Raw genomic sequence first — 24527 nt, forward strand, 5'->3', positions numbered from 1 at the left:
CTTGTGTCCCAGAATTACCCTGCTCAGCTTTCCGCTGTCCTTCTTCATTCAACTCATTCATTCCATCATCTTTCAGTCATCCGGATCCATTTCTTCTATCATCAAATCAACCTCTTTCCGGATCTTCCTCTATGTACTCTGGCTCATCAAGTATACGTTTCCAGATTTACCTGCCCGTTATTAGTATTGTGCTGGACTCTATTTAAGTTATCCAACGGTCACTTAAAGAAGTATTTGAGTGAAGTTTATCATTTATGAAATCCGTTATTAAACCGGCACGTTTCAATCCTACTCCTCCTGGTCCGTCTCCAGTTCCTGTGCACCACACGACTCCATCCAGCCCTTTAGCCGTGACAGTTTGCACTGACCCGATGGAATCGGGTGAAGCACAGGCCTCCATGACGGATGTTCTTCAAGGCATCATGGCTCGCTTGGAACAAGTAGAGGCTACCCAGCGTCAAGTGGCTCAATTCCTCCAGACCTTGTCACCACCTCAGGCGGCTCCCTCAGTTTCGGCAGCACCTACCTCCGGAGCTTCGGCCTCTGCTGCTTCTCCGGGGCCAGCTGCTCCTCACCATCTGCAGCTGTCAACCCCCAGTAAATATGACGGGTCCCCAAGGGGGTGTCGAGGATTCCTGAATCAATGTGACGTCCATTTTACCCTCCAGCCTTCCAATTTCCCCTCTCCCAAGACTCGGGTGGCTTACATCGTGTCCCTACTGGCGGGCCCAGCCCTGGAGTGGGTGTCCCCCCTCTGGGAGCGTGCGGATCCCATCCTCAACAACTATGAAGAATTTGTGGCTTCCTTCCGTCGCATCTTCGACGAGCCTGGCAGAGTGTCCTCCGCAGCCACGGAGATCCTAAGAATTCGTCAGGGCAGTCGCCCAGTGGGACAATATGTTGTGCAATTTCAAACCCTGGCTTCCGAACTCAGATGGAACGAAGAGGCTCTCGTCTCTGCCTTCTGGAACGGCCTAGCCGGCCGCATCAAGGACGAGTTAGCAACTCGCGATTCTCCTTCCACCCTGGCTGAACTCATTTCATTATGTAACAAGGTCGATCTGCGACTCCAAGAATGCCAACTTGAGAGGAATCGCTCTGATCGCTTTCGCCCTCGATTCCCTTCCAATGTCGCACCCGCTTCCAGACCAACCCCGCCTCCTGCGGTGTCAACAGATGAGCCCATGCAAATCAACCGCTCTCGTCTTTCTCTCGAAGAGAAGTCCCGAAGACGGCGAGAGAATCTGTGCATGTACTGTGGCTCCTCAGCTCACCTGTTGGCTTCCTGCCCGCTGCGGCCGGGAAACGACCGCTCCTAATCTCCACGAGGGAGGTCCGATTAGGAGTCTTGCTTCCATCTCCCTCTTCTTCTGATTCCACCATTCCGGTTACCCTTGTGTGTCCCCAAGGGAGAAAAAGAGTTCAGGCCCTATTGGACTCTGGGGCAGCGGGAAATTTCCTTTCGTCTTCTTTTGTCACCCAACATGCCCTGCCGGTGCAACCCCTGGATCATTCGCTGGTCCTCACTGCAGTGGATGGGAGTCGAATTCGTAGTGGACAAATCACCCATCAGACCACCCCGGTGACACTGCTCATAGGAGCTCTACATCAAGAGACCCTCGAATTCTTCATTCTTCCACAGTCCTCACATCCAATGGTCCTGGGCCTTCCCTGGCTCTCTAAACATAACCCACACATCGATTGGACCAATATGGAGGTCAAGGCCTGGGGAACCGATTGCCAGTCTACCTGCATTCCTCAGATCCTTCCGGTCTACCAGACCCATCCACAACATGAGGATAACTGTCCTTCATCCTCTTCAGCTCCACCCTTGTCTATACCCGCACCATACCGTTCATTTACAGATGTCTTCAGTAAAGGAGGTGCCGACACCCTGCCTCCTCACCGTCCTTGGGACTGCCCGATAGAACTGGTGGCCGGGAAATTCCCTCCTCGTGGCCGCATCTATCCTCTGTCGCTACCCGAGACTGAGGCCATGTCCTCGTACATTCAAGAGAACTTAAACAAAGGTTTCATTCGACCATCTACTTCTCCGGCCGGGGCCGGGTTTTTCTTTGTGAAAAAGAAGGATGGCGGTCTTCGGCCATGTATCGACTATAGGGGCCTGAACGACATCACCATTAAAAACCGCTATCCCTTACCCCTTATCGCAGAACTATTCGACAAGATCAGAGGGGCGGCAATCTTTACTAAATTGGACCTGCGAGGGGCCTACAATTTGATCCGGATCCGTCCAGGTGACGAGTGGAAGACGGCTTTTAATACGCGCGACGGTCACTATGAATACCTGGTGATGCCCTTCGGCCTTTGTAACGCCCCCGCCGTCTTCCAACAGTTTGTAAATGATATCTTTCGGGACTTGCTGTACCACTCCATCGTAGTCTATCTAGACGATATACTCATCTTCTCTCCAAATCTTCAACTTCACAGACAGACAGTGTCCGAAGTCCTACGACGTCTTCGCCAAAATCAACTGTTCTGTAAGTTGGAGAAGTGCGTTTTTGAGGTCACGTCCATTCCATTCTTGGGTCACATTCTCTCCGCCACTGGGATAGAGATGGACCCAGAGAAGGTGAGAGCCATCCAAGACTGGGCAGCCCCCACAACGCTCAAAGGAATTCAGAGATTCCTAGGGTTCTCAAACTATTACCGGCGATTTATCCGGAACTTCTCTACTATCGCTGCTCCCCTCACTGCTCTCACTTGCAAAGGAGCTGATCCAAGCCGATGGTCGCCCGAAGCATCCTCTGCCTTCCAGCAGTTAAAAAGAGCATTCGTGACGGCACCAATCCTCCTCCAACCAGACCTCGACAGGCCCTTCATTCTCGAGGTGGACGCATCCTCGGAAGGGATCGGGGCCATCTTGTCACAAAAAGGTGAGGATCAAGAATTACACCCTTGTGCCTTTCTCTCCAAAAAATTCCTCCCGGCAGAGAGGAATTACCCCATCGGGGAACAGGAGTTGCTTGCAGTCAAGGCTGCGTTAGAGGAGTGGCGATACCTTCTGGAGGGGGCACGGCATAAGATCACCGTGTATTCAGACCACAAAAATCTGTCCTTTCTTAAACAGGCTCAGTGCCTTACTGCCCGCCAAGCCCGTTGGGCGATGTTTTTTGAACGCTTTGATTTCCAAATTAAATTCCGACCTGGAACCACGAATACTAAGGCGGACGCTCTATCCCGCTCCTTTGAGACGACTTCTGACCTAGAGACACCTCCTCGTCCAATCCTCGATCCGGTGGTCTTCGCCCAAGTAACCATACAGCCATCTCCTCCTCCAGGTAAAACGTTTGTTCCCCCCGAACTCCGCAAGAAAATATTGACATGGGCACATTCTTCCCGCTTCGCAGGGCACGCAGGAGCACAAAAGACCTTGATGTTCCTGTCACGTTCTTATTGGTGGCCAACCATCCGCCACGACGTAACCAACTTCGTCGCCTCTTGTGTGAGATGTGCTCAGCATAAGGTGCCCAGAACAACTCCCGCTGGTCCTCTCCGCCCTCTAACCATTCCCACAGAACCATGGACCCATCTGTCAATGGACTTCATTTGTGAACTACCTCCCTCAAAAGGTCATACTGCAATCTGGGTAGTGGTTGACCGATTCTCTAAAATGGTCCATTTTTTCCCACTAAAAGGTCTCCCCTCTGCTCCAGTACTGGCCCAGCTGTTTATCTCAACCATTTTTAAACTCCACGGACTGCCCAAAGAGATTGTATCCGACCGCGGAGTACAGTTCGTTGCAAAGTTCTGGAGAGCTCTCTGTGCCGCGGTACAGGTCAAACTCAAGTTTTCCACTGCCTTTCACCCCCAGACCAACGGCCAGACAGAACGGGTGAATCAAGACTTGGAGGCCTTTATCCGACTGTTTGTCTCGTCTTCCCAAGATGACTGGGTGGATCTTCTCCCGTGGGCAGAATATATGCATAACAACTCCTATCATTCTTCCTCCGGAACCACTCCCTTCTTTACAGTATTCGGCAAACATCCACGGTCTCCGGATTTCTCAGAATTATCCTCTTCCGAAGTTCCTGCAGCAACCACTTCATTACAACGCTTTGCTAAAATCTGGTCAGAAGTCCACACCGCTCTTCTTAAATCTTCCGCCCGATACAAGAGGATGGCAGACAGAAAAAGAAGGGCAGCGCCCCGATTGAAAGTCGGAGACCGGGTATGGCTGTCTACCCGCCATATACGCCTCCGTCTGCCCTCTATGAAGCTGGCTCCTCGGTTCATTGGGCCATACCCTATCATCCAAGTCATTAATCCGGTCGCTTATAGACTTCAACTTCCTCCTTCCCTAAGGATTTCGAATTCCTTCCATGTGTCCCTCCTCAAGCCTTTAAGGTTGAACTCTTATCAAAATAGGATTCCCAAACCGCCCAAGATTAACTCCGAGAGTGGGGCTGAATTCGAGGTAAGACGCATTATAGACTCTCGCTGCCGCAAATCTCGTACCCAGTATCTGGTGGAATGGGTTGGGTTTGGTCCCGAAGAGAACTCTTGGGTGGATTCCATTGATCTTCACGCTCCGAAGCTGATAAAGCAATTTCTTCAGAGAAATCCTCACAAGGCCCATAGGCGCCCTGGGGTCACCCTGAAAAGGGGGGGTACTGTCACACGTAGCCGCGACGGAGCGCGGCGGGTACAGTACTCACCCGTCCGCGCCCGCCGCCGGCTAGCGTGTGCAGGTCCCAGGCTGCGGCGTGCAAGTAGGGGCAGCTCCAGGTAGGGATGGCAGCAGGGGAGGCCGGCGTCGCCATCTTGGTTGAGGGCAGGAGACAGATTGGCCCAGAGTGGAGGTTCCCTCCTCTTCCTGCGCTGTCAGCCAATGGCAGCCGCCCCCTGGGGATATAGGGGATCTGCCTAGGCTGTTCAGTGTCAGTGCAATGAGTCTTTGGAGTCATTCACAACTCCTAGCTGTTTCCTGGATCCTGGCTCTTTCTCTCCTGACTCTGGTGCCTTGCTCCCTGCATCTTTCTACAAGGAAGTTTTCTCCTGACACCAATGCTGCAAGTCCTACCTAGTGCTTGTTCCTGCTTGTGTCCCAGAATTACCCTGCTCAGCTTTCCGCTGTCCTTCTTCATTCAACTCATTCATTCCATCATCTTTCAGTCATCCGGATCCATTTCTTCTATCATCAAATCAACCTCTTTCCGGATCTTCCTCTATGTACTCTGGCTCATCAAGTATACGTTTCCAGATTTACCTGCCCGTTATTAGTATTGTGCTGGACTCTATTTAAGTTATCCAACGGTCACTTAAAGAAGTATTTGAGTGAAGTTTATCATTTATGAAATCCGTTATTAAACCGGCACGTTTCAATCCTACTCCTCCTGGTCCGTCTCCAGTTCCTGTGCACCACACGACTCCATCCAGCCCTTTAGCCGTGACACTGCCACACTGCTGGCTCTCCCACTTGGCTGGCTGCTGCCACTTCTCCCTCTGCCACTGCTCCCTCTGCCACTGCTCCCTCTGCCACTGCTTCCTCTGCCACTCCTCACTCTGCCACTGCTTCCTCTGCCACTCCTCACTCTGCCACTGCTCCCTCTGCCACTCCTCACTCTGCCACCAACACCTCTTCCTCTACTCACACTGCCACTGCTCCTCTCCATGCTCCTTACTTCCTATCAAAGAGTGAAATGGCGCCAATGCCCCTTTATATAGGGGGTGTGATGCATAATGGAGGGGACAGAGGTGGGCCAATAGGTTGGGGGGTTCTTAGTCATGCGGAGACAGTTTTGTAAATCGCTGTCCGGTTGGTCCAAAACTCGCACATGACCGGCGGAATAAATCGCACTTTTTTGTTACTTAAAATCGCACCACTTCGCCGCAAATCGCACCACTTCGCACTTTTCAGCCTCCAAAGCGCATCACATTAAATATGCGAATTATTACTAAAAAAATGCGATTTCAAAAAGGGCGAATAGCGGCGATGTGGTGCGCTAAAAAAACATGCGCATTTATCTCATCCCATAGAATGTCACCCACTGTCTCTGATGAGAATTCTGCAGGTTTATCACTGAATGTTGCTGGATACAGAGACTCTGCAGTCCATACACAGACGAAGAACCCGAACCTAGCACAGACGATGCAGGGGGGTTTCCAGTTATGTGCGTGTATACTGTACACGTGCTCAATCATCGTCTAAAGTACTCTATTACATACACTGCCTTTTGTTTGAGGCAGACTATGGCTTGTTACATGCTAATTATGCCATCTTCAGCTAGTAATGACTGCAATAGGCATGGAGAGGGTTGAACATCCAAAGGCTGCGTGTACCTTGGGAAGCATGTGACTCGGATATCCAATAAGGAAGCGGGGGATGGCAGTGTTAGCTGGGATATCTTATATATAACTTTTTTTCCTGAAGAGTTCCCCACCCTCGTTGACTGAATAGGCGGGAAAGAACGGCAGGTTAATTGAATTAGGTCTTCATTAGGAGATGACGCAGTGTATATGGTTAGTTTCGGTGCGCTCGCCACTCATTGACTATAGGCCTTCGCTGGATCACCTGCTCGGGGACAGCGACCCCACCCGGATATGTGGGCAGGCAATGCAGTGGGTGGAGCGTATACCGCTGGTCTAGGGAATGATTGGAGCTTAGATAATAAGCCATTCTTTCTTGACCACCATTAATTAATTATTCATAACAAAATTAATTAGCTTGAAGTGCTTTAAATAAATTCAGCTAACAATTTCTGCCAAACCTAAGTCTCCGAGTCTTTAGTTCAGGTTTATATATATGTAAGATCAAGGAATGTGAAATGTTATACATGCTAGAGGTCACACATCAGATGCTAGGATGTTTAACAATTTCTTTCAAATAACATTTTGAAACCCCTCTCCAGAAGTCCTGTATTTGCCAATGGGGGTGGTACAAGTTTCTATACTGGAGGCAGTATTTGAGTGTCTAATGATGTTCAATGTGGCTGCCTCAATCCTTGCACATTGGGACACATGGCTGTGGGTGTGGTATGGGGTTCCGACAGTAGGGATCCCAACTGCCCGGACTCAGACAGCATGGGGAGCGCAAAAAAGATCCTTGCGGGCTCGCTGTAGGGAAAAATAGCAGGTGGCCGTAGGAAAAAATAGCGGGTGGCCATCGGGCACCCGGCTGTCTGCGTTTTGACAGTCGGGATCCCGACGTCGGGTAAATGACTGTCTGGATCCTGTATACTAGGGAAGGGATTTCTAATGACAGTAGCTTAAAGTTAAAGTCACAAACACTAAATTGGTAAAAAGACACAGGCGTCTGTCTCGAATCAGACCCTATGTGTGTGTGCGCAGAATATGACAGCAATGTCTGAGCATGAGATGGATGAGTGTTGCCTAGGCAACTGACTGGGCACTGACCAGGGGTATGATGCAAAGCGGCTACTTAAGGGGAAGAGCAATCCCTCAGAACATATACAAGAAAAAGAAAAGGGGAAAAAGTAGCGCTAATACACAAATGAGATACTTAAATTAAAACAGGGTAACTTAATAATAAAAAACACATAAAATCAACTGATAAATTTGAAACACCTCTGAAAAGGAATATATAGGATCCGTTCCTAGATATACCGCCAAGAATAAAGTCCACAAAAATCTCCAATATGACAGTCTCTCTATGAGTGGATGGATATAGTTACCACAATTTGACCACTTGGGGAATTATTCCAATTCAGAATGCATAGCAACAGTATCCTCCATATTGGTGGTATTTAGTGAGAGTCAGTAAGGTTGGAGCAACAAGATGTGTGAAAAAGGTCTTTAGGTGGGCGGTTGGTCCAGATCCAAATGGGATATGGTAAGGTGTTCAGTAGCATACTTGCCTACTTTTGAAAACTAGTTTCAGGGAGATTATAGTTGGTAATATAACTTTACACAGCGCCCCGTTGAGGGGGTGTGCCATGCTCCACCTAAAGGGCGTGCCTAGTTCCATATATGGAGAGATTGTGAAAAGAGATGTGAACATGGCACCTAGAATCGTGGGTGTGTACTGCTACATCTGAGAGGGATCTTTTAAAATGACTTACAGTATATCCAAATGTAGATGAGCCCCAAAGCAGTTAGTAAGAGATACTATACTTGGTAAAGTGCTGGGAAATGGTGCTGATGATTCAATGTAAATGTATCTGTTTCTCATTCCTTTTTTCCCCAAAAATGTAACAGTGTAATGTGGGCTAGGTGAAATGAGGGAAATTGCTAGACTAATGAGGGAGAGAGGGAGATTGCTGTTATTTCAGGGAGTCTCCTGCAGAATGCAGGAGGGGAGGCAGCTATGTCAGTAGATGTCCAGAGTCTCTAGTCCTAGTTGTCAATGCTATAAGCATTGTCTATATTTACTTTGTTTTATACAAGGGTTTATTTGTTATTTGCACCTTGATAAACCTTTTTTTTTTATAAGCTTTATGTATTTATTGTTTGGCTTTATACTATAGTGTGCCAAATATGTTTTGGAATTGTTTTTAGGTTAGTAAAAACAGTTTTGCATTGTTTATGCCCAGAACTGTTTCCTTTTTATTTTTAAGACTTAGGGTGTGTACACACGGTCAGATGTGCCTTAAGATGCGATCCACGATCCTGATCAGATCGGATCGGGATCGGATCGCAAGGCACATCCGATTTGCATACAATACTGACTATATAGTGCAGATCTGCACTATATAGTCAAGGCAGACAAGACTTTCTGCCTTGCGATACGTGAACGTGCATCGGGATCGGATCGGGATCGCAAGGGTTAAAACCCTTGCGATCTGCATCCGATTCTGATCTGATGTTGACTATATCGTCAACATCGGAAGGCAAATTGTACCGTGTGTACACACTATTAAATTTTTTTATTTAAAGAACAAAAGGGTAACTTATTTGTTACTTGTACTTTATAAAAGAAAAATGAAGAATAAAAATACTGAAAGGCTATCTTAGTTACTGAATAGGCCTGAATTCAAAGAACTGTCCCACTCAGTACATCATAAGCGCACTTGAATTTTTGATGCACTTCCCATGTGTTAATCTGTGTTGGAGTGTATCAGATGTGCAGGCCCCTTTACTATCCTGAGATGGGATCCACTTGATAAACTGAATGGAGGCCTGTAAGCACGGTGGTGCGCGGGATGCCCTGGAGGAAACCCACCATTCCTTGCATTTCTTAGTATAGTAAACAAATAGTATAACTGTAAAACAACTATTATTCCACAGAGGATTTTGTAATAAATAAACAAATAAATAAGTAACGAGTACTTTACCTGGATCTGCGATTTTTTCTTCCCGGGAGCTGGTTCATTTATTGGCATTTTTATGGTCTCCTCATAATTTGTGACCACAATGGAGCGCAGGGCGCTGTACTCTGTATGCATCTGTTTGTCATCTACGGACCAGAATCTGTGGAAGAGCAGGGATTTTTGATACCTAGAGGTTTATAAAAAAAGAAAACAGGGAATATTTATATTATTTCCTCTTGTTTTATTGTGACAAAGCAGCATGAATTATCTTGACATTAACTGACGCACAAGTAGACAACACTAATGTTTTAACTTGATAGTTATGTATTCTATTACTAGTGAAAAGCCTGTCAAAATGACGGTTTCTGCAATGTACTTTCACTTTGTGCTGTGACAGTTTTTAGACCACAAACTCTCCCACACACACCCAGTCCATATCTGCTCCTACCTCCAATCTCTGTCTTTACAGCTCCCTCTCTCCATATCCAGAAAGTTGAAATGAATCAGTGCCCCTGCAAAAATTGCTTTCAATTTCTGGAATTTGCCTTTGCAAGTGAACCAGAATAAGGGCCTAGATGGATTGCTATAATGTGGATTGCTGTGAAGTAGAACGTTGTCATATAATATGTAGGAATACAAATACTGTGTATCTGTATGTGTGCATGGATGATACTCAGGGCTGCCATCAGAAATTGTGGGGCCCGGGACTGACAAAATTAGCAGGCCCCCCTCACCCAGAGAGCATAGGTGGGTGCTGCCCAATGCGTGCACAGATGAATCCTAGACATCTATTCCCCAGCTGCTCCCATTTTGATGGACATGGGACAGACCTAGAAGAGGAGGGCCAGCTGCTGAGAATGGGGTAGTGACCCTTATGCACATAACAGCACCCACAATACTAGTGCCCTTTACACACATACACTAGGTTACATAGCACTGCTCACTGGCGTAACTAGGCCACCGCAGCCCCCGCCATGGCGGGGAGGCGCAGAGTAACTATGGGCGCCGGGGGGGCTGCGGTGCTATAGTTACCCGCTGCGCTGCTGCCCGGCCGCATCTTCCGTCACTGTCCCGTCACTCGCTCCCGGCGCCGGCTCCTGCTGATAATGAAAAGTGACACTTAGAAAATGGCTGCCCCCGTATTGCAGACAGTTTTGGCAGCCATTTTCTAAGAGTCTCTTTTCATTATCAGCAGGAGCCGGCGCCGGGAGCGAGTGACGGGACAGTGACCACAGATGCGGCCGGGCAGCAGCGCAGCGGAGACTGGAGCAGCGCTCTGTCAGGTATGGGTATGGGGAGGGGAGGGGGGGGGGGCGCCGAAAAAGTTTGGCGGGGGGGGCGCAAATTATATAGTTACGCCACTGGCACTGCTTCAGCACACACAGGGTTACACTGAACTACTCTTGCGCACACAGGGTTAAACTGAACTGCGCCAGCACATATAAACATACAGAGTGACATTGCACTGCTCCACAGTTTACAATGCACTGCTCCAGCACACACTACACACACTTTTAACTTACAGCCTTGTAGGTGATTGGGGGAGCCAGCCGGGAGCAAGCAGTTGAAGGAAGCCGTGAGCTGCCAGGCAGCCAGCAGCTTTGGGCAAATGGCAGCGGCTGAGAGTGCACCCGCCCCGTCAGCCTAAGTTCAGAGGAGCAGCGGAGCCCGGTCACCTGACTGCAGGCACATCAGGGAAGAGGTACCCAAGGAGCGTCAGCGTCTGACAGGACGCTGTCAGACACTGAAAGGTTAGCACGGCCTTAAATGCTTCAGACTGCAGGAGACAGTGCGGTGTCCCCGGCCGAGTTGTGTGGGTGGCGCGATACCTGGGTTGCGAGTGGGTGGAGCCATTTCCAACTTTCGTCTGGCTTCCGGGAAACATTAAAACTGACTTTAATGACCTCAACGCTGACTCCTGGGCCCCCTTGTCTGCCTGGGGCCCGGGACTCTGGACCCCACAGTCTTCCCCTGTTGGTGGCCCTGATGATACTGTTATGGGGCCTACACACGCGTGGTGACAGGGGCTTTGTGATGAGCGATCTAGCATCACTCAGATCACTCAGCACAGATCGCTTAGCACACAGCGCTGCTATAGCGCTGTGTGCTAAGCAATCCATCGCTGCCTCTGTTCTCAATAGAGAGAACATGGGTGATGACTACTGCTATCTCAAGCATGCTTCAAATATCTAGCCCGGCGATGATGACACATAGGGCCGCACATCACTATCGCATCACTATCGCATACACGCAGACACAGCGATTTGTGCTTCATCTGTAGGCAATCTAGTCAGATTGCTTAGAAAATATGCAAAAATCACTACATGTGTAGCCCCCATTACTGTGTTGCTGACTCTGGAATCCTTTATTCATAAGTGTGGGTTTCATCTGCCACAGACTAACAGCTACACAGTCATTTGTTCTTTGTGATTTACAACATATGATTCCGGCCTAGGGATTGGAGAACAGATCCCTCTTTCATACTTTGACCTTTGTAGAAAGTTAATAAATACATTGAAACTGGTGGTTTCCCTTTTTCTTTTTGTGTCAAGGAATAATGTATTGTTATTGGTGTGTACCCACATGAAGGGGTGAGTGGCAAGGACTGACATGTTAGCAATCTGATAAAGAGTACGATTTAGATAGATACAGTATGTTACTGATCCTTTTTATTTTATGACTTACCACCACCATATTATATATAATTCCAATCAGTTGGTACATATTAAAGTCAGTTTAGCTGCATGTTGTGTCTGTGCATTTCTAATGGTGTAGGGCCAGATTCTCTAAGCTTCAAAAGTGATAAAATAGAGAGTGATAAACAGCCAGCCTATCAGCTCCTGCCTGACATTTTTCAAACACAGACTGTGACATGACAGGTACAAGCTGATTGGCTGGCTGTTTATCACTCCATTTTATCACTTTTGAAGCTTAGAGAATCTGGCCCATAGTATAATTCTGTATAAATTCACTTTGTATTTTGAATATCCTGGCACCCAGGTCCTGAGTCTAATGTAATGTTGATGCCGGCGCCAGCTGAGTGATTTATTTCTATTGAGTGTGTGTCCACAGTATGGTCGACCTGACTACACAGTACATGCACAATCTTAGAAACGTCTTTAAAATATATTCACCAATCCTTGGAAGTGACAGTGAGAGGGCCATGTGTAGGCACAGAGATGGTTCGCCCTATAGGAGTGCCACGGGCATGTCACTGAAGTGGTTGGAATTCAGAAACATAATTGCTCACATTGGAGGACATGCTCTGTACAGTCTGCACCTAGCATGGGACTGGTGCAACCGACGTTTGTATTTTAAAGAAGCACCAAGCAGTATATGAGCATCATAAGTCCCTGAAAGTGGCCATCTCAGTCCTTGCAGACTCAGACATATAAAAGTACACCAGGAGCTGCACTTGCATACAGTTGCAGAAGCTATAATGCAAAAGATGCAAGACTGTGACCTAAAGGACCTGATTCCCACTTTTACAACTGCACAGCCCAGGAATATAGATACCTCCTATCCTTGTGTATCCATACCTATTTCCTATAGATTGTAAGCTTGTGAGCAGGGCTTTCCTTCCTCTATTGTAAAGAGCAACTGAATATGCTGTGCTATATAAGAGACTGTTGACCATGACCATCGGTCTTCTGAGCGACCGTCAGATCACTCAGATTGCTATCTCAGAACTGCAGCTGGGGGCCGCACCTCTGCGTCCTCCTTCAGACATTGACTTATACACTCCTACAAATGGAGCTGACACAACTCCATTTTGTGGAACGCACCTGGTCTCTGCTCCCTCTCTGCCCCAAACACCATTATCCTGTCAGTCACAAGATCCATTCTGAAAATCTGAATCAGGCCCAACATCCGTTACACTGTATCTTCTATGCTCTTTCTTCTATGCTGTTTTTTTTTCTTTTCAGCATACTTAAGGTCCATACACACTGAGCGTTTTGTCCCAGCGTGTATGCACAGTAATGATGGGGAAAATCGCTGGGCTGAAATCCGCTCAGTGGATACACACTGAGCGATTTCCGCCAGTTTTAGCGATTTTCCCTGGGGCAGGCGGCTTTCCATAGCAGGATGCTACAGAAAGCCGTCCACCCCGTCTCTCTTTTGCTGGTAATACCGCCCAGTGTGTATGGGCCTTTACTCCTGTACATGGCAATCCTTTCCTGTGCACTAGAGCTATTTACTGCCTTATATTGACTATAAACTTTCATATACAGTAATTCTTATGTTGTGTGATTTTCAGAAGTCATTACCCCACACTGCATTATTATGTTGTACTTTTATTTTCTATATCATGTTTCCAAATGGCTGTAGAACTACAGTATATAATAATAAAATATAAATAAAGGCACAGAGAGGACAAGATGATGATTACCATAATAACAGAATTGGAATTCTTATAATTGCACATAATCAGTGTTTACTATACAGTCACAAAGCTTCTTCTATGCAGTATTTCAGCATTCAAAAATGGAACATAGCAAGTATGAAATCACAGTGGGAAGCCAAATAGGGTTTTATATATAGAGAGAGAGAGAGAGAGAGAGAGAGAGAGAAAGAGAGAGAGAGAGAGAGAGAGAGAGAGAGAGAGAGAGAGAGAGAGAAAACCGAGGGCTGTTTTAAGCAGGAGTTGTCATAAACCACCAAAGGTACCTGAGCTGCTGGCACTTTAAGTACCAAGTTGTTAGGATCTGACTTTGTAGGGATTAGCCAATCAGGGTGTAGGGTGGAGCTGCCTATGCTTAAGGCAGAAGAAAGTTAGGGTGAACTTCCTCTATGCATACCTCCCCACTTCTGTGTTGGGGAAATAGGGACACTCGTGCGGGGGCGGGGCGTACGCAAATGAGGGCGCGGCTTATGCTAATTAGCCGCTACCTCATTTTCATACGAGAATAGACGCTGTGCGCATGCGCACAGCGTCTATTCTATTAGATTGGGGGGGTCTCCCAACTGCCACCCCCCGCAGCGGGACAATGCCTGCCGCGGGTGGGACAGCGGGACAGGACCCGAAAATCGGGACTGTCCCGCTGTAATCGTGACAGTTGGGAGGTATGTCTATGATCCAGCTTTCCAAGGAGAAAGGTAGTGCTGTATCATAGCTCCCTGTCCGTCCTCCATCTTGTTTTTCTCTACTCACCTCTTTCTTATCTCTCACTCGTTTCTCTCCTGATTTCATTGCTTACACAGTGCCCCTCTCTTGTAGTAGTCCTGTCTGCCCACGGCCTAAGCCATGCCGCGCCCCAGCCGAGTTGCCCGCCCCCCTCCACGTTACCGCGACACCGCGGAGGCCTCCCCTGCTGCTGCACCGCCAGCCCCTGGTCCTGCGACCTGCGGTGGCGTGGTGGTAGGTGGTCGGCGGCGGGGCGTACTAGGGCTGCGGCCGCGGCCCGGCAGCCGCTGATGACGCAGTACTGCAGCGGGGTACAGCGCGGCCTCATCCGTCGGCTCGCGGGGGAGATGGGGACAGGGAAGGCCAGCGTGGTGGCCCGCAGGGGGCATGGGGGTCGAGGGGACCTCAGAACTAGGCCCGGGGTCCGCTCAGGGGATTTGAGGCAGGGCACTGGCAGCACGGGGGCAGGGCGTCCATCTGGGATACCTATACTGGCTAGGAGGGCGCAGCAGGTGCCTCTGGGTCCTGTAGTGGCGCCGCTGGTGGCTGACACTGTGAGTTCTCCCCCACTGCCTGCTCCTGATGTGCTGGGAATGTCCCCTTTGCGCAGGGCAAGGGTGCAGTGGCTGAGCAGAGCCAGGCGTCTGTCCCAGCGCGTGCGTAGGGCCTCTGTGCCTGTGGCATCTCCCCCGGCAACGGTAACACCGGTGGTGTCTTCCCCTACAGTGTCGACAGACCAGGCAGGGTCTACAGCATTTGCTGTGCAGCGCTTAGTGTCCATGCTCAGCCCCTTGATAGGACAGGCCCCTGACAAGGGCCTGGAGCGAGCCCTGTGGCTACGTCTCCCGAGGCCTCAGCGCTGAGCCCGTCGGTGGTATCAGCTCACGTCCTGGCAGCCTTAGGCCTGGCACCCCAGGTAGACAGGCCTGCAGTGTCGGCTGGGCAGCCCCCTCAGTCGGCCGGGGCGTTGGTTGCTCCTCCCCTCCCTGTCTCCACAGCCGCTGTTACCACGGCTTCACGGGAAGAAGTGGCTGGTCCCTCGGGAGTTGTCCCTGTGCCGGCTGCGGCAGCAGCTTCAGGTGAGTCGGCAACTGTGCACAAGAGGCGCAGGCGTAGGCGCTCTGGCTCATCTACCTCTTACGATTCAGAGATAGTCACATCTGGGAAGGAGGGGGGACACAGATCTAGACGCAGGCGCAGACACTCCAGACGGCACCGTCGTCTGTCCCGGTCCTCTAGTGGGAGCTCAGGGTCCCCCTTGTATCCTAAGGGCGATGTAGTGCTAAGGGGCCTTAGGCGCAGTGTGAGGGACAGGACTAATGAAGGAAAATATGTGAGTTTTTTCACCATGACGGCGCAGGCGGAGAAGGACTACCGGAAGGCAAAGCGTCGGGGTGGCATTGGGGAGGAGGCCTTTTGCACGTACCAGAGATGGCAGACGGGCTTATTTATGTTTGCGGCGTGCTACCTGGAGACTAGGCCTCAAGAGCACATGAACATGGTGCGCTACATACATATAATGCATGCCATGTTCGTGAACGAAGGGGGTACCTCATGGCGGACCTGTGACGAGGAATTCCGACGGAAGCAGTCGGGTTCTGACATCATGAAGTTCGGATGTAAGGATGTGGAGATCTGGATGGGTTTGAAGCGGTCGGCCTCTCCAGTATCTTCTACAGGCACGGCAGTGCCGGCAGCCCCGGCGGTGCTTGCGGCCCCGGCTACCCCTCGCAGGGCTGCTTCGTCCTTTCGAGGGGGTGGCGCCGGGGGGGGCCGCGGCGGGAGGTGTTTTGCCTTTAACGGGGTGGGTTGCCCAGGAGGGAACCGTTGCAGATTTAAACACCTCTGCTCTAAGTGCTGGGGTCCCCAAGCAGTTAAGGATTGCCCAAAACCTAAATCAGGTGGACAGGCTCCCAAGCAGGCTCCCGGGGGCGCTCCTCAGTAGGGCTCCCTCACCGGTTCGAGGGGAGCGTATGGCCAGCTGGCTTTGCAAATATCCCCTTAAGGACGCGGCAGCATTTCTCGGCAGTGGCTTTGATAGCGGCTTTCGCCTCCCCGCAGTGGCGGAGGTGACGTCCGGCTTCCCTAGGAATTTGAAGTCTGCCGTGGAAATGCCGCACGTTGTTTTGGAGAAGGTGTTAAAAGAGGTGGCCTTGGGTAAGATGGTGGGTCCCTTTCCCTCCCCTCCAATCCAGGGCTTGGTCCTCTCCCCGGTTGGCGTGGTCCCCAAGAAGGAGGCTGGAAAATTTTGCCTCATCCAACACTTGTCTCATCCCCCGGGTCGGTCCATGAATGATGCGATTCCTGAGGAATTGTGTCATGTATGGTACCAATCCTTTGAAGAAGCGCTGGCGATAGTGCGGGGGTTCGGGGCGGGGGCATTGTTAGCAAAAGTCGACATAGAGTCTTTCCGCTTTATGGGGTTTAAGCTTCCCTCTGGGTTTTATGTCGACAGATGTCTCCCCATGGGCTGCTCAGTGTCATGCGCTTCAGCAGTTTCTTGCATTGGTGCGTCATGCAGAGCTCCGGCGAATTGGGGGTCGCCCATTATTTGGACGACTTCTTGTGCGTGGGCCCTGCGGGGGTCACCGAGATGCAGGGCTCTGCTTGATAGAATGCAGGAACTGTTTAACCATTTTGGGGTCCCGATAGCGGTGGACAAGACGGAGGGGCCGGTTTCGTGCCTATCCTTCTTGGGCATCGAGATTGACACGGTTGCTGGTTGCTGCCGCTTGCCCTCTGATAAGCTTGCACGGCTACAGGGGGCAATCGACCAAGCACTGGCATCCGGCAAGTTGCGCGTGCGTCAACTGCAGTCCCTACTGGGTCTGTTCCATTTCGCCTGCAGGGTCATACCGATGGGGAGGGTATTGTGCAGAAAGCTTGAACGCTCTTTAGCGGGTAATGTCCGTCCACTGTTCTTTGTCCGTATAAATGCAGAATTGAAGCGTGACCTGCGGGTTTGGGACGTATTTTTGCGGCAGTTTAATGGGGCCCTGATATGGCCTTCGCCCCCTCAGAACAGCGAGGAAATACAGCTATTCACTGACGCTGCGGGGGGAGTGGGTTTTGGGGCCTACCTACATGGATTCTGGTGCGCCTCCACCTGGCCCGTCGATTGGGTGAGGGAGGGGCTCACCAGGAACATGCTGCTGCTGGAGCTTTTCCCGATAGTGGTGGTCATGGAGGTCTGGGGCGATAGATTGAGGGATGCATGCATCACTTTCTGGTGTGACAACCTGGGAGTGGTGCAGGCCATTAATAAGCAAAGCGCGTCATCAATGCCGGTGGTGCGTTTGCTTGCTCGCTTAGTGCTCCGCTGTCTGCAGGTTAATGTACATTTTGTGTCAACACCATGTGCCGGGTGTTGACAACTCCCTTGCAGATGCTTTGTCCAGAGGCGAATGGGCAAAGTTTCAATCCCTGGCACCTGGTGCGGACCTGGTGGGTGAACCTTGTCCTAATTATGTTTGGCAGGTCATCAGTCCGGCATGGAGGAACTAGCCATGCGGGCCATTGCTCCTAGGACTTTAAGATGCTATCAGGCCGGCTGGCTTGAATGGGAGCAATTCAGACTGTCCGCTCCTCAGGCAGGTAAGACTCCTCGTGAGGTCATGTTAGCCTTTGTGTGGAGTTTATACTCTGGAGGCCACTCGGTGGCAACTGTCAGACGTTTGTTAGCTGGGGTGTCGTTCTCCTCATCGCTGTATGGGAGGTCGGACCTGGCAAAATCTTTTATTGTGGCTCGAGACTTGAGAGGCTGGCGGCGAGCCGTATATCTGTGGCTCCAGATAGTCGGCGGCCGATTGATATCTCCCTTTTTCCCCCTCTTTTGGGGTCTCTACGGGACATATGCCACTCGGACTTTGAAGTCAAGCTATTTCGCTTGGCTTATGCCATGGCTTTCCATGGAGCCTTCAGGGTCGGTGAGCTGGTGGCTCCCTCAAGGTCTCGATCTCCTCCGCTTCTGAGGGAGGATGTGGTTTTACAGGTCGATTTAATTTTGTGCCGCTTGCGCCGCTCAAAGACTGACCAGGCTGGGAGGGGTCGGAGGCTGGTGGAAGGGATATGCCCGGTGGAAATGGCTAACGCCTTTGCACTGGTGCGGCCCGACCTCCCTGGAGCGTGGCTCATGCATTTGGACGGCTCATCGCTGACCAAGTACCAGTTCTGCCATGTCTTGGGGCGGGCTTTGGGTGCTCTTGGCCTCGATCCAAAAGAGTTTGGTACGCACTCATTTAGGATCGGGGCGGCCACATCTGCTGCTGCTGTGGCGGACCATTCCGACACAGAGATTCAGTCTCTGGGTCAATGGCGTTCTGCAGCATTCCGCAGATACATTCGGCCTGGTCTCTCTGTCCTGCCTGACCATGGCCCACTGGACGCATAAGTACTCATCTCATCTTAGCGGGAGTCTTGAGGTGGTCCACTTTCCCCCAGGGGGCACAATTCGGCTAATTTCAATTTGATATGGCGTACTTACTGCTAGTTTACTTCGGGGTTTTCTGTGCAGTGTGCCTCAAGGTCCGGTCGGCCATGGTCTCTCTCCTCTCTCTTTATCTCTCTTCCTCTCTCCTTCTTCCATCTCCTCCCCTGGTGTGCCTGTGGTGCGTGTTGATTGCCTTCGCATTCTGGTTAACCTGTTTACTGACATATTGCAGGTTTTTGAGATGCCAAGTCGATATGGGTGATGGGCCACTCATTCGTGCATTGGGCTTCAAGGTCTCGGGAGCTCTTGGCTGCGTGTGTGTGTCCGCGGGCCCAGTGGGTCCGATGGATTGGTGTGAGAGGAATGCGTTGGAGTGATTTGCAAAGTCTGCTGTTGCAATCATTGCGGGACTTTGGAGTCCCTGAGGTGCTGATACTGCACTTGGGTGGCAACGACCTGGGGCACTGCACGGCCTTAGAGCTTAGGTCCGTCATTATTAGAGATTTGCATATCATTGCACAGGTGCTGCCCAGTTGCCAGTTGTTCTGGTCCTCCATGATCCCCAGGAGGGTGTGGAGGAACGCCAGGTCTGGTCCCCGCTTGGATGGTGCCCGTAAGAAGGTGAACGCTGCAGTGGTGCTATCAAATGGAGGGGGCGTCATCCTCCATGATGGCATTGCATTCAAGCGGGACAGCCTGTATAGACCGGACAGGGTCCATTTGAGTCAGGAAGGAATGGCCATCTTCCTTGACAATTTGTTTAGTTGGATTAGTTCTAGTGCTGTGCGTTTATATTTGTGGCGGTGCTGCGGCTTGAGGCCTAGCTGTGGCGGTAAAGAAAGGTCTAGTATATTTGAAATCATCTGAGGATAGTGGGGTGCGCTCTCCCGGCATTTGATATGTCGTCAGCACATGCCCCTTGGACAGGGGATGGCTGCACCACCCGGACGGGTGGGTGTGTTTGGGAGCGTTGAACACCAGCGATGTTTGAATGGTGTGTGTGATATTTACCCCTTCCTTTCTATGACCGTTCTTTAGGGCCGCATACCACTTAATAGTCAGAGATATTTAAATGTCAATTAATAAATTTGACAATATATTTTAAACGTCAGCACTTGTGTCTGTCTCATTATTTTTAGTGTTAAGTTTAGTTATAAGTTAAATAAGTTTTGTTAAAGTGTACGGCAAAAGGTTGCCGATGGTGAGTTTAATATATATATATATATATAATATACGTATATATATATATACACACACACACACACACACACACACACAGACACACACTGTAGGTAATTCACAGATGAAAACTTGCAATTCAACTTTAAACCTATCACATTGGTTTATACTGGTATGTTACTGAAATGAACACTTGCTTACCAATCCACTACAGGCTCCATCTCATCATCAGGCTGGTTGCCAACAATATGATCAATGAAGCTAAGGCAACATGAGGGCCTGTGATAGGAAAAGTAGTATTATTTATATTTAATCCTAGACATACATCCAAACATAGACTCAATCCTTTCCTGTTCTCTCAAACATTTCACTAATATGCACTTAAACTTGTTTTGTGTGCTGTAAAGGCAAATGTAAAGCACTTTGAGTACTATTGGGAGACGAGTGTTATAAAAAAAACATTATTATTATTATTATTATATTAGTAAAAGTAAAGTAAAGTGCATTTCTTTTTGGAGTTACATGTTTTTCAGTTACAAATAGTTACTGTGAGTGGCCGGAGACATAACTCTATTTTTTCTTGATTTTTTTTGCCTTACTTTTTACTGTTTATTTGAATATTTTAGGACATATCATCACCAGCGTCACTTACAGTGAAGGCAGCAGGGAATCTTTGTGCAGTGGTTCTTTGAATCCTGGGAGGAAGAGACCTTGATATGGCCCCAGGTATTCTACAAGGGTATGTGTAGTGTCTCCATACTGCAAGAAAATAGTGAAATAGTAGCATGCGTATTCAGCAATGTCTTGTGGTTCTATCATTACTCCTGGAAAGAATTTGCTGTAGGCAAATAGCCTAGGAAGTGAAATGAAGTTCCCCTCCCAGTCACTGTCAGAATGGAAAACCAGCTCATCAGAGAGAAGCCACAGATCAAAGCCAGCGAGTTTAATCACTGGACAAAACAGAGCCCGAGGGGATAAGGGAAGCAAATAGCAGCTTTCAATAATCTCTAGTGTCAGAAAAGAAACTGATAATTCAATCATCCCCAAAGTGAGAGTCACAACTTACAGTTTGTAGAACGGCATATTTCACTCTGCCACCTTTATCCTCCTCGACCCAGGGCTCTCTGATAACGACTGCTCCACGTTCTTTAGCTTTCTTCAGATAGACAGAGGTATAGATTGTTAGTCATATGGAGAGTGAATTTCTGCATCAAACCGATTATACCATTTAAAAGAAAAATACATTCTATATTTTTATTTCTCTAATTGACAGTCTAATATTGCGGGTATGGGTAAAAACCGGACCGGACAGTACCCCGGAACGCCGAATCAGACAGGCTCCATTCATCTGTCATTCTGGAGCTTGTAGTGTCCGGTCCGGGGTGGTGCACTGCTGGGTGTGTCCTGTCCAGTGGGGCTGCTGTGACACCTGTGACACAGGAGAAGGGGGAAGATACAGCCTCCCTTCATGGTCCGGGGATGTAATAAAAACTGGAATGGTCCAGACCACACAGGGAGGCTGTAATCTTCCTTCCACATGTCCCTGGTGAAAGCCATCACTGGCATCCCCCCGGACAAGACACTCCCCGGATGGGACATCCCCTGGACAGGGGTTGTGGACCGTATTGTCGACCCAACTTAGGTCGACAGTCATTAGGTTGACACCATTGGGTCGACAGGCAGCAATGTCGACACGATTCTAGGTCGACATGGGTTTAGGTCGACAAATTCGTTAGGTTGACATGGGTTAGGTCGACAGGTCGCAAAGGTCTACACAGGTTTTTTTCACAGTTTTTTCCCCATGTCGACTTCGTGACCTGTCAACCTAACCCATGTTGACTAATGCATTTGTCTACCTAAAACCATGTCGACCTTGTCCCATGTCAACCTAGACACCTGGCGACCGTCATCCTTGTTGACCTAGATCCCTGTCGACCTTGTTGCCTGTCGACCCAACGGTGTTGACCTAATGACTGTCGACCTACAGTAAGTCTGGTCGCCAATACGACCGTATCCCTGGACGGGACACTACAAGCTCTGAAATGCAGAGTTTGATGTCCGGTCCGGCGTCCCGAGGTCTTGTCCGGGTCCGGTTTTACTCCGTCCCTAATATTGCAACGGTTATCTGCTTATTTTTATGCATAGCTATAAATGGGAGATGGTAAATTGCATTGCGTGTCACTGGTAATGCTAAGCCTGCCATACATTGTGGTGACTAGGACAGGTTCTGTCAGGGGCTGGCTGGCAACTTTTAGCCTGGGGGGCAAGTCCAGAGCATTGGCCCATAAGTAACAGCGCATCGTTAAATGGAGGTTTAAAAAAAAAAAAAAAGTACTGTATCAATATAAAAAAAAAGATAACTGGACACCACAGACTGCTCCCCCTGAATAATAACAGGCCAACACAGGCTGCTCCCCCTGTCTTATAAGAATAACAGGACACCGCAGGCCTATCCCCCTGCATAATACCAGGACACCGCAGGCTGCTCCCCCTGCACAATACCAGGACACCACAAGCTGCTCCTACTATATAAAAACAACAGGACACCACAGGTGCATCACCTCACACGGTACAAAACGCACCTTTAAGCTGTGGGAAGGGAGGGTTAGGGGTGCAGGGGAAGAATTCTCTCTATTAAGGACGCTTGTATCAGTACTGACCCCTGGCATTCCAACCACGGGTCATACAGATGTGACCTATACTGTACTTACACACATATAAACATACATATATACCTACACACATATATATACCTACAGTACATACGCATACTGTATATACTGATACATATATACCTACACACGCATACATACCTAAACACATAAATATGCTTACAGGAATATACATACACAGACATGTATACATGTGAACCAGGCAAAGATTGTCAAGATAGTGAGAAAGGGGCTCTAGGACCCAGGAGTAACTCACTGTCGGTACTGTCAGATGTCTCTCTCTTGTAGGGACAGTTCAACGGTGGGGCTGTGGGCATTTAAAGCAGCTGCTGCCACTGCCTTTACACTTCTGCCCGGCGCAGGCGGGAGACTGGGCTGCTCCCGTGCTCATTAAAGATCCTCGGCGGCAAGTGAAACGTAGGGCGGCATGACGTCATCACGGCCGCTGAAAGGGACTGAACCAAGTCAGTAAGGGGAGAGGGGGGATGATGGTGCAGCCGCCGGACTCCCTGTAGGTAATGGTATCCTTCATACCCGGCCGGGACCCTCCGACACTGGCCCTTATTCTGATCGGTGCGGATATTCCCGCATTCTTACGGAGCGGTCCGTACGCCACGGTGTTTTGCCGCGTGCGGCCATCGTCCGTAGAAACGCCCACGTGTCCTCCGCATTCGGACGGACTCACTCTTTAAGAACAGGGCGTGTTTACGGACGACATACAAACCATGCGTGTGCGGGAGAAACACTCCGATTCTGCACGGTATTACAGAGTATTACAGAGTATGCTCGGGAATACCGCATCCGAACGGGAGCCAAGCGGTGCTACCGCACGTAAGCGGAGTATTTACGCCAAACAACCCACTATTATGTATCTTCTGCAATACATCACATGACCCACTTATTCAATTACCTATCCTCATAAAAAACTTCTTATTTGGAATTGGAATCAATTAGATGCCAATATATCCTTACAAGCATGCCTAACACATGCATTGCACACATTAACCCTTACAGCAATTGAAGCAGCAATGGTTTCAATTAAAGCACTGACAAGCGTCCTATTAGTGAGTAATGAGTAAAGGAGTAGATTCTATTGGGTTCAGGTGTTAATGCTTGTAGTCATTAGGCGGTACGTTCGCCTACCGCATGAACGAGTGGTGTCCGCAAAGCAATAGTACACTTGTGGACACCGCACATTTCTGCCCTTTTTGGTCGCGTGCATTCGGAGTGCTATCCGAATGTACGCCCCCCAACATAAGTGTACTCCCCCGTGTCCGCCCATGTTTCCGCCCCGTTTTGCCCACTTTGAAACTACGCCCATGTGTCATTCCGCATGACGCCCATAATACGCCCATATTTCCCGACTGATTGCGGTGCACAGTTTTGTACGGGATTTGCCCGAACAGGTACGGAGTCAATGCGTGGCACATGCGCGTTGCGTTCTCCACGCATGCGCAGACGCCGTAAAGACGCGATCCGAAAGTATGCGGTAAAGTACGCGTCAATCAGAATAAGGGCCACTGTCAGGCTTGCATGTGCATGGCCGAGCGGGCAGCGGTGAGTGACAAGCGGCACAGCCGCTCACTTGAATCATGTGGGCGGCGGTGCTGCTCGTCACTGCTCGATCGGCCACGCTGGAGCTGCGGCACGCTCAGCCATCCACTCTGTCACACTGGCTGCCTGCCACCTCTAATCCGCTGCAAATCCGGCCCTGGGCGGCCTGCAACAGTACCTGCTAGAGCGGCCCGGGGGGCACATGGCACCCTGCCCCCCGGCCCAGCCCGCCCCTGGGTTCTGTATATGTACACACTGTACTGTGGACTTGCATGGACAAATATGCAGTCATTTCCAGCCACATCCTACCATCAGTCTGGTTCATTATCTGGTGGCTT

The 24527-nt window shown here is 49.7% G+C and overlaps 1 protein-coding gene across 2 annotated transcripts in view; it reads right to left on the reverse strand.

Moving 5' to 3' along the window:
• The window catches only part of LOC146059640 (4-hydroxyphenylpyruvate dioxygenase), a 149003-nt gene that overhangs the window by 8826 nt on the left and 115650 nt on the right, over window positions 1-24527 (reverse strand). For both annotated transcript variants that reach the window (XM_083172040.1, XM_083172039.1), the window contains 4 exons: window positions 21030-21119; window positions 20616-20722; window positions 20165-20242; window positions 9255-9417 (listed from right to left, as the gene is read on the reverse strand). In XM_083172040.1, the coding sequence (XP_083028166.1) occupies window positions 9255-9417; window positions 20165-20242; window positions 20616-20722; window positions 21030-21119 (438 nt within the window). The remainder of the gene's footprint in view (window positions 1-9254; window positions 9418-20164; window positions 20243-20615; window positions 20723-21029; window positions 21120-24527) is intronic.

The sequence above is a fragment of the Crinia signifera genome, chromosome 2 (assembly GCF_055691185.1).
Source record: "Crinia signifera chromosome 2, ASM5569118v1, whole genome shotgun sequence".
NCBI classification, from domain to species: domain Eukaryota; kingdom Metazoa; phylum Chordata; class Amphibia; order Anura; family Myobatrachidae; genus Crinia; species Crinia signifera.